The sequence below is a fragment of the Formica exsecta genome, unplaced genomic scaffold (genome assembly GCF_003651465.1).
Source record: "Formica exsecta isolate Colony F162 unplaced genomic scaffold, ASM365146v1 scaffold35, whole genome shotgun sequence".
Lineage (NCBI taxonomy): Eukaryota > Metazoa > Arthropoda > Insecta > Hymenoptera > Formicidae > Formica > Formica exsecta.
The window spans coordinates 208,699-218,042 of NW_021850752.1; the positions used below are offsets into that span (position 1 = coordinate 208,699).

The following is a 9,344-nucleotide window of genomic DNA, read 5'->3' on the forward strand; positions in this document are numbered from 1 at the left end:
AGGCCCTGCGCACAATAGAGAAAATATTAGGAATAGGAATAAAATATTAAATATCAGGAGGAGCAATTTTGAATTATTTCACTTCAAACAAGGAAACGGAATGGATTAATTATTATTTCTAATTTCTATTTTTTTATTTCATTATGCGTTAATCCATTCCGTTCCCTTGTTTGAAGTAAAATAATTCCAAATTGCTCCTCCTGATATTTAATATTTTATTCCTATTCCTAATATTTTCTCTATTGTGCGCAGGGCCTTATCTTTCAATCGGGTCACGTGATTCTTTGACGAGAGCGCGACGCTCGATCATTTACGCTTACAACCGTTACAATGGCGTCATCTGACAGGATCTCGTAGTACTATCTCTCGCTCTGATAGCGTCCGGAGCGATGACCAGCGATGACAGTGGATGAACCCGCACGCAAGTGCTTTGGTATCTCACTCGTACGGCGAATACCCGAAGGGTTGGTGCCGACATCAGTACAAGAATTATGATTTTCCCACGAGATAATTCAATCTCTGAGTCTTTGAGTTAATTTAATTAGGAAGATGTGAGTATACTGAGATCGTTATTGTCAATTAGAAATGATTCACACGTCTCTCATTAACGTCCCTCTATTTTCTTCTTTTTTTTTTTTAGGAAGAGTGCACTTCATCAGTGCATCAACTTTTTTGCCACAAAGTTGTTGCCTCTATAATATTTTATGTAATGAATCCTGGTAGCTGTTCTGTATTGTATCTCCTCTTTATATTGGATATTTGAAATGTTTATGCGCAAGACAATGATGAGTTTTATTAGGTATTTGGCAATCTAAAAGAGCTCAGCTATGGCTGAAGGTGGAACAGAGCCAAAGTCTATTGACGGCCAGATTTCAAGGGGTCAGTTGGAAATAAACGAATGCCTCGGTAACTGGTTGACGTACTTACAGGTTGGTATGCCTTCGATAGCATCTCTGTTGTATTGCGACGCAGAAAATAAATCATCTCTCATACTACAGACACTTAATGGCCTATGCACAGCTGGTACTAAACTGGCCCAATCCCTGCAAGCACTTCTTTCCATGCATGATACAGTGGCACAATGCCGTCTGACAGGTCAATGTCTGGCTGGATGGGAAGAGTTAACGAGAGCCACGCACATAGCCAGCAGTACTGTTAAGAATCATGTGATCACTGCTCTGAGGGATCATGAATCTCGTGACAATGATGGGGACAAGCACGTTAGTAATATATACTTAGTTAGACTATTTTTGTGCATTAAAGTATTGTTGTAACTGATAGAGAGCTTTTGCATTTTCAGGATATCTTAAGGGAAAATCTCTTAACATTTATAAACTTGCAATATCAATTCTGCGTTGCTTGTTGTGAGTGTTTAGGTAAGCCTGTATTATTAAAGTGATGCGATACTCGATAATTAAGTAGAATTATTGAAATATAAATTAAATCAGAATATAGGATTATTTTAGTGAAATATAAAAATTAAAAATTAGATTAACATTAAAGTAATTCTAGATTTTGTGAAAATTAGAATTGTAGCAAGAGGTAGTTAATGATTACACTTTGATTTTGATAAAGTTAAAGTTCTACTTTTTCAATTGTTCTCTGATTTAACTATTCAGGTGGTATGGCAGAATGTTCTTGCTCCCAGAACGGTAGCGGTGATTGCGATATTGCCGCGTTACAGCAATGCTTCGAGCGTCTTTACAGTTCACCAATACCACCAATTTCCTCCTCGTCCACCCAACAATCGATGCCGAATTGTCGGAGGTCCCCATTGCCGTATTCATTATTTCCACAGGTAATTGGCATGTATATTCATCAACTTTGAACAACTCGTGGTCAGCTCGATCATGCTCGGTTTCGTGTATAAAGGTTCAGAGGAGATGGTCAGAAACGGCAGCGGCGGAAATGTCGGGCGAGTCCGTCGAGAGCACGATGAGGCGTTGGTCAATGCCTTGGGATTGCAAGCATGTCATAGAGTGGCCGCGTCAGGACGCGAGGTCGAGATTAAGGGTACCGCAGCAAGATCACAGCAGATCGACTACGCCTGATTCAGTGTGGAAAACGTCGACGATGGCTAGTCAGGACGGTCTGCAGGAAGCCATTCAGTTGTTATCTTGCAAACCAGGTAGCAAAAATTCAAAAGTTCTTTAATGAATCTCTCGAAAATAAGATAAATGATTTTCATGTCGTGGGAGGAAACTTTACGGAAAATATTTCTTCGAAAAATGTAAGTGAATCTTTTTATGAAGAATCGTCAGAAATGTGATTTGTGTGAGTCAAGTTTTAATCTTCGAAATAACAAAGTTGAAGCTCAATGTGTGTCTGATCTTGCGAATATTAGAAATTTGTATTTCTGTGGAAACACTTCTTTTTTACTTTGTAATTTTTGTAAAATTAAAAAGTTGAGTTTATATATAGCGGGATAAAGATACATATAAGCTATTCTCTGTTTCGTGTTCTTCTGCGATTGGAAGGTTGTACGTTGTGCAGGAGTTCGGCCGTCCAATCAACTCACGGCTTACACTAGTCAGCATATCCCAGGCGTCACCTTAACGACCTGCAATTTCGACTCAAATTACGACTCCACTATCTGGTCGGGATCGCGTAGAATAGGTTCTCCCAGATGCTGGCCTCAGGATTCTAGCGATCATTCCGATCAATCCGGACATCGTGATAGCGATCACAGTGTTCATAGCGGCGAACATAGGGATTCGGGTAAGATTCATCGTTGTTTATCACAAAGATGAGGTTCTTAAGCCGATAGAATCGTTAGTGATATTGTTATAATATCATTGCAGAACAGAGCGGTGCCAGTGGCAGTCATGGCGATAGCAAGGATAGCATTCACTCGCATTGCGATCATAGAGAAACGGAAACTGGTGAGTGCTTTAAATATATCGTGCTCGAAATATTTTTTGTTCTAAGCTACTTCTAAGAATACATTGTTAATAAAACTTGATCGAACGCGATAATCTCAGCTCGTACGTTTCGTTGAAGGTACAGCGGACACATTGCCGTCTCGCAAGAGCAGCTCGTCAACCGATTCCTGCCTCTCGGCGCACAGCCGATCGGGTTCGGAAAGCGCTGGTGGCGGGGTAAATAAACAAGATCAGTTGTTTTCTGATTGTTAGTGAACTTAAGTTTATTAAGCCGATATTCTTTTTGACATTGAGATATACAGTGAATAAAATCACAATACAGTAGATAAATTCTAGATGTATATACAAGAAATTTGAAGATTTAAACAAAACGGCTAAAACGTAATGCTATAAGGATATATATTTAAGAGATGTATACGCAGTAAAAAAAATTGATAGCATACGAATTACTTATACTGCTGCATCCTTATATTTATATTGTCTCGTTATATTACACAACACTTGGAAACTAATTTCTCGTTTGCTCTCTTGATACCGTCTCTCATACATCTCTAAACATCGTTGCTTTTAGGAATGTACGAGATCGCAATTGTACTCGATGTGGAGCGGTGGCGACTTGTCCTTCATCAAGTTACCAGAGAGCAACGAGATACAAGATGAACATCCACCCACTTAAATGTCTGCCACTATTACTTCTTATCTAAAATGTATCCGATGAGAAATTCAACCTTTGGATTACTGAGCCGTGAAATAACTATTCTATCTTTTCATGATTTTTTTTTAAAGATATTACACGCTAAAAAAATAATATAAAATCTAATATATGAAATGTTGTTCTAAACATTAGCGTGAAAAAATAGAAATATATCTCGTGACCCAGCAATCCAAAGGTAAGTCATCGCTACGATGAAATTTGTTGACCTGTAAATTCACCTAGTGATTCGACCAATTTTATTCGTGATGTGTATACGTGTTTGTATTTGTGAGCGCGATATGACGGCGCGAGTTAGTATGTGCATATTGAGTGTGCAACAAACGATAGAAAAATATTTAAAGAATGTTATATAGGGTGCTCACTTCGTAATATTTATTTATTGTGATATTTGTAAATCGTAAAATATATATCATGCAAAAGATATATAAATTTATATGTCCTATTTATATAGAGCTGCAGTTAAGGGCGTATTGTATCACTTACACATACATCATACACATTTAAATAATTTCTATTAATCTGATAAATACTACGAAGTGTGAAACTTTAAAAGTAAACGCTCTATATGTTGTTAAATCTCCCATATACATATGTGTGTATGAATCAATCGAGAGGAGTATCATTCGGCTCACAATTGAAGAGAACTCTCTTTTAGACCTTTCGAATTTCGATACCAAAGCGCGTGCACCTGTGATCTACTATTATCGTTTTATCGTATCGGATAATGCAAAACTCGAGAGTGTCTTTGCACACCTCGCTAAATATCATTACATAATCGACGAAGCATATCACATTCCATTTGAAGAAACGACGCATTTTATATTTACTTCTACTTGTGTATCTCGCATCGTACGACTGTCACAGACACGCAGTACCGTTCGTAAATTCTCGACTACATATCCCATATTACATAAATAGAGAATTCAATATATCTGCATTAATTACATAAATAAAAGTCAAAATAAAATTAACAAATAAATAATATTGTTGATATCTATATCTTTCTAAAAATTTTTATTTTAAACTTTCTGTTTTAATATATATGCAGGATATCTACAAGGTCTGCTCCTACTCCTTATATTTCTGAACCGGTTTAATATAAAGGGTGGGAACAGACTTTATAGATACTTTGTATATATATATATATATATATATATATATATATATATATATATGTATGTATGTTTTTATTATTTTACAACATTTACAATATTATATATATAAAAATAATTTAATATTTATATTATATTTATAATATCCTAATCAACTACCGCGCATAACATGCATATATATATGCAATCTGTGATTAACTAATTTGTCTTAGCAATTTTTTTTACATCTTCTGTCATTGAAAATATGGTGAAAAAATATACATTTATTCATATTTTTATTTGCATTTTTAACTGCATGTAAATTTTTTTCTCTTGTCAATAGTTCACAATATTCAAAAAATTCGATACTTACGCAATTGATACTTCATCTCGTTCTCATGTTTCGGCGCGAGCAGCGACATGTCAAAATCTACCGGATACGTGAAGGTAAGCCATCGTTCATGCGGATCCGCCTCGGCCGTGAGCGCTTGGAAGAGCGCCGGTATCGGATCGCTGAATTCCTCCACGTGGGATTTCCTACTCAACGGGTTGTCGGTGACATTCGGTTTTGGGCATAGATCTGCGAAAACACATTACGTTGCTTACATGCATGTCAAATCCGTGAATTCCGAAATTATATATATACAGGGTGAATCATTAAAGGTGTTACAGGCTAATATTTCTAAAACTGAATGAGATATGAAATCTTTATTTTAAAATCATTAATTTCGCATGTTAACTGCAGTGCGAAGTTTCATTTTTGCGTCGAATGCCCGTTTTGATATCAAACAGTTTTTGGAAAATATGAATTTTATATCTCGTTTAGTTTCAGAAATATTAGGCCCTGCGCACAATAGAGAAAATATTAGGAATAGGAATAAAATATTAAATATCAGGAGGAGCAATTTGGAATTATTTTACTTCAAACAAGGGAACGGAATGGATTAACGCATAATGAAATAAAAAAATAAAAATTAGAAACAATTAATCCATTCCGTTTCCTTGCTTGAAGTAAAATAATTCCAAATTGCTCCTCCTGATATTTAATATTTTATTTCTATTCCTGATATTTCCTCTATTGTGCGCAGGGCCTTAATCTGTAGCATCTTTAGTCATTCACTCTGTATATATATGTATATATCATCGTTTTCTTTTTTGTCTAAACAAAAGTAAGATAAAACCAAGTATATATATAAGCAATTTAAATTAGAGGCGTTTGTCTATTTTCTGCCATATAAAATATTGCAATAAATATATTATTAAAATTATATTTATAATATATTAATAGAATATAAAAGAAACATAGTTTGTAGAATTTATTTATAATTTTTAAAGTGTGCAGAAATGATCTCTATATTTGATCCTGTGTATTAACTGCAATTTAAATCCTGATTTTATCCAACTTTGTTTAAATTTTCCTCGTTTTTTGCGATCATTAAACATTACACAGTTGGAAAATTTATATTAAATTTAACATAATATATTGCATTATAATGCAATAATATATTAACATTATATATTTGCATGTCTCAAACGAAAGTTCACACAAATTTTTGTGTTTATTTAACATAATAATATAAATATGTTAAATGGTGACATTAATACTATGTTAAAATGAATTCAAATTTCAGTAAACAGAAATAAATTTTGTGTAAAATCAACATATTTTTAATGGTAAAATTAACTTGGACAAAAAGTTGTTGGTCTGTAGTCACTCTCACTTCTATTATAGAATAAAATTCATATTTTTTTTTCTGTAAATTTTAACAGATAAATCCCTATCTAATAATACGAAACATATCTATTGTGTAAACTTCAAAATATGTGCACATTGTGTTATTTTGACACTTTTTCTCAGTTCTTTTAATAATTTAACATTTGAATTCAATTAACACATGAATGTGTTAAATATTTAACACAAAAATTTTAGCCAGTATATTCTTTAACCAGAAAACACAAATTTTCAAACTGTGTATATATCTCCTAATTGCTATAATTATAATAAGTTTCATGACATCGCGCACAGACTATTTCCCCAGAGCACTAATATAAATAATCAGTATATCTGATAAATTAAAATTATCGAGCGTTTATCGCCCGCGTCTCTTACCTACGCACGAGCAGCACTCGTCGTACAGGTAGCTCAAGCACGAGAAGCATTCCTTGCAACAGGTGCAAGTGACCAGGTCGCACTTACAGCTCTGCGTGAGCATGCACTTGCTCACGACGCTGGCGCAGATCGCCTCGTTGCACGCTTCCGAGCGTTTCGTCGCGGTCGTCAGCAGCAGAATCCCGACGACGGCTGCGATGAACAACACGCTCCAGCTTGTCATCCTGCTCGCGACAGATTTGATTTAGTTCCTTCACATGATATACATTTAACCGACTAAATGCTGAGACATCTTTTTCTCTCACTAAATTCTCGTAAATATCTATCCGAGTCTACGTAACTTGTAACAAGGACAGGTACAGAAACAAGAATAAGGATAAGTCTTTCCTAATATTTTCTATATCTATGTAAATAAACAAGTATCAGGAAGAAATGTTTTGAAACTGTGCTGGAATAAATCGATGAGATATTTTAATCAGTATGCTAGAAAAGATTATTCAAAACACATTATATTAATAAATAAATTATTAAATCAAGAAGAAAGATAAGAAGAAATGATAGAGAAATTCTGTATAGTTAGAAGGAAAGGGAAAGAATTTAATGTGTAAGTTACAAATAAAATGAGAAGAAGTCGTTGTGCTATTCGATATTTCCTACAATTCAAACCATACGTCATGTTAATCATGCTATGCTAATTGTAAGTGTCAAAATTTAATTTTTTCCACGTAAAAGTTTTCTTTTATCGTAAAACTCACAGAGAATAGAATCTGACAGTATTAATTAAAATCTCGAAATCAAGTTTATATTCTCGATATCGTTAAGTCATAATCTACGTGATATTTTTGTCATGATATTCATATCGCGTTTTTCCTCAGACGCGGACTATTGTTTATGCGTAGATGTCGGACACTATGATTATAATGTCCCCCTACTCGCGCCATTCTCGGAGCGGTTACGGAGACGAGAAGAGCGGCGATTATGCCGACGAGGCACGATTAAGATTATTAAGAATATTCACGAATGTGAGTCAGGGTGTCATTAAGCGGGAACGCGTGCTAAAAAGAATGAAATTTCAGTCTCTTCTCCTGGCGAGTCTCTTCTACTAACCCGAGCAATCAGCGTAATGTTGCTCCAGGGATGACGCCGAGGTCACGTGTTTTAAAGTCGTTTAAGCCTTCGCGAATTCGGGATCTTTTTGTGTTAACAGATGTGTGGAATGTGTGATTTTGAAGACTTCCTGTCCGAAAAGATTATCGCGGAAATTTTGGGAAACTTATTACAGATTTGTCACACTACGAGAACCGCATCCTCATTAATATATTCGTTAAAATAAAATTTATACATTAAAATAAAATTTATTTAATATATAAAAATATTTATTTTTGAGATATAATATTTTATATACTAATATTTATCAAAATTACTTTTCTGCGTAAAAATTGCTTATTGTCTTAGATATATCTAAGATATATCTATATTATCTTTTTAAAAAGATGTAATAAGAGACCATCAGAAGCGTGAAAAAAAAATTGTGCTACAAGTTAGAAAGTAATCGTTCCTAAAAAAAAAAAATCTCATAAAATCCCAAGCGAATCATATTTTTCACTTTCAGAGCCATTACGTCTCTGTGCGAGCCGACAAGTATGCGCAAATTATCCCCCAGAGCATTGAATACCTGTCGACGTAGAGAGAAGGATAAAGGAGAAGAACGACATTAATCGAATGCGAAATCGTTCGCGCAATAATTGCATCTTTCCAACGTGCCCATTAAACGTCTATTTATATCGCGCTTAATCGCGTCCTACGACAACTCCGGTGAATTATTATTGGAAAAGAATTCCACTACACAACGACCTGTTACACACGGCGATCGAAAAGGCGTGATCGCGATACGATCTGATATGTGTCACCACTAGCGGCGACTTTCACGTTCACTTTCCACATGTTTTTTGTTTCCCCTATCTCTTGTTCATTAATGTACTACTAAATGTCATTGTAAATTAATTCAAGTGAAACCTGAAGAAGAGAAAAGATAGTATCTAACTATCTAACTATCCAGTTAAGCTTATCGCTCATCAAACGATTAACTCCAACAATTTTGTCAATAGACGTGTTAATCTGATAGACATATTAATTGATTCATCTTTATTGTAATATTAAAGTATAAGAATTTTCACATTTCAAAGAATATATTAATCATATAAATATTCTGACCTCAGATTTGCTAATAATTATTAATTTCTGTATAAATTAATAATTATTAATAATTATAATAAAAACATAATAATAATTAATAATAATTCTCAATTTATAGAATAGAATGAGGATTTTAACATGACATATTACTTCAAATAATTTAATACCTGAACGATCTCGTTGCGCGATCTTGCCGATTGTCAAATATAATCAAGATTCACCCCCGAACACACTTTAAACAATTGTATTTTCATATAACTTTGATTATTTTATTATATTTTATTATTATTATATTTATTATTATATTTACTTTTTTTTTATATTTACTCTTTTACTTACTATTTTATTTT

At 34.1% G+C, this 9,344-nt stretch overlaps 2 protein-coding genes across 7 annotated transcripts in view; one reads left to right on the top strand and one right to left on the bottom strand.

Moving 5' to 3' along the window:
• Positions 1-376: 376 nt before the first annotated feature.
• On the top strand, positions 377-4,481 carry LOC115238563. 5 transcript variants are annotated; one of them, XM_029812514.1, is made up of 10 exons: positions 377-551; positions 641-929; positions 999-1,220; positions 1,301-1,376; positions 1,620-1,798; positions 1,873-2,128; positions 2,494-2,718; positions 2,802-2,882; positions 3,001-3,129; positions 3,454-3,556. In XM_029812514.1, coding segments are annotated over exons 2-10 (1,272 nt in total). In that variant the 5' UTR covers positions 377-551; positions 641-827; the 3' UTR covers positions 3,456-3,556. The 5 variants fall into 5 exon arrangements, with proteins under 5 accessions (XP_029668374.1, XP_029668375.1, XP_029668376.1 ...); XM_029812512.1 differs by having other exon boundaries at positions 383-551; positions 3,001-3,098; positions 3,454-4,481; XM_029812513.1 differs by having other exon boundaries at positions 383-551; positions 3,007-3,098; positions 3,454-4,481.
• A 545-nt stretch (positions 4,482-5,026) lies between these two features.
• LOC115238568 (twisted gastrulation protein homolog 1-like) overlaps positions 5,027-9,344 on the bottom strand; it is a 13,791-nt gene continuing 9,473 nt past the window's right edge. For both annotated transcript variants that reach the window (XM_029812525.1, XM_029812524.1), the window contains exons 2-3: positions 6,799-7,022; positions 5,027-5,268 (exon numbers count right to left, since the gene is read on the bottom strand). In XM_029812525.1, the coding sequence (XP_029668385.1) occupies positions 5,042-5,268; positions 6,799-7,021 (450 nt within the window). In that variant the 5' untranslated portion in view covers position 7,022 and the 3' untranslated portion in view covers positions 5,027-5,041. The remainder of the gene's footprint in view (positions 5,269-6,798; positions 7,023-9,344) is intronic.

Excerpts from the sequence above, each read along its gene's own strand:
- LOC115238563 (XM_029812512.1), top strand. The coding sequence starts at position 828 with ATGGCTGAAGGTGGAACAGAGCCAAAGTCTATTGACGGCCAGATTTCA. Across the intron at positions 1,221-1,300 it reads ACAATGATGGGGACAAGCAC|GATATCTTAAGGGAAAATCT; the intron begins GTTAGTAATATA and ends TTGCATTTTCAG. Across the intron at positions 2,883-3,000 it reads TCATAGAGAAACGGAAACTG|GTACAGCGGACACATTGCCG; the intron begins GTGAGTGCTTTA and ends GTTTCGTTGAAG.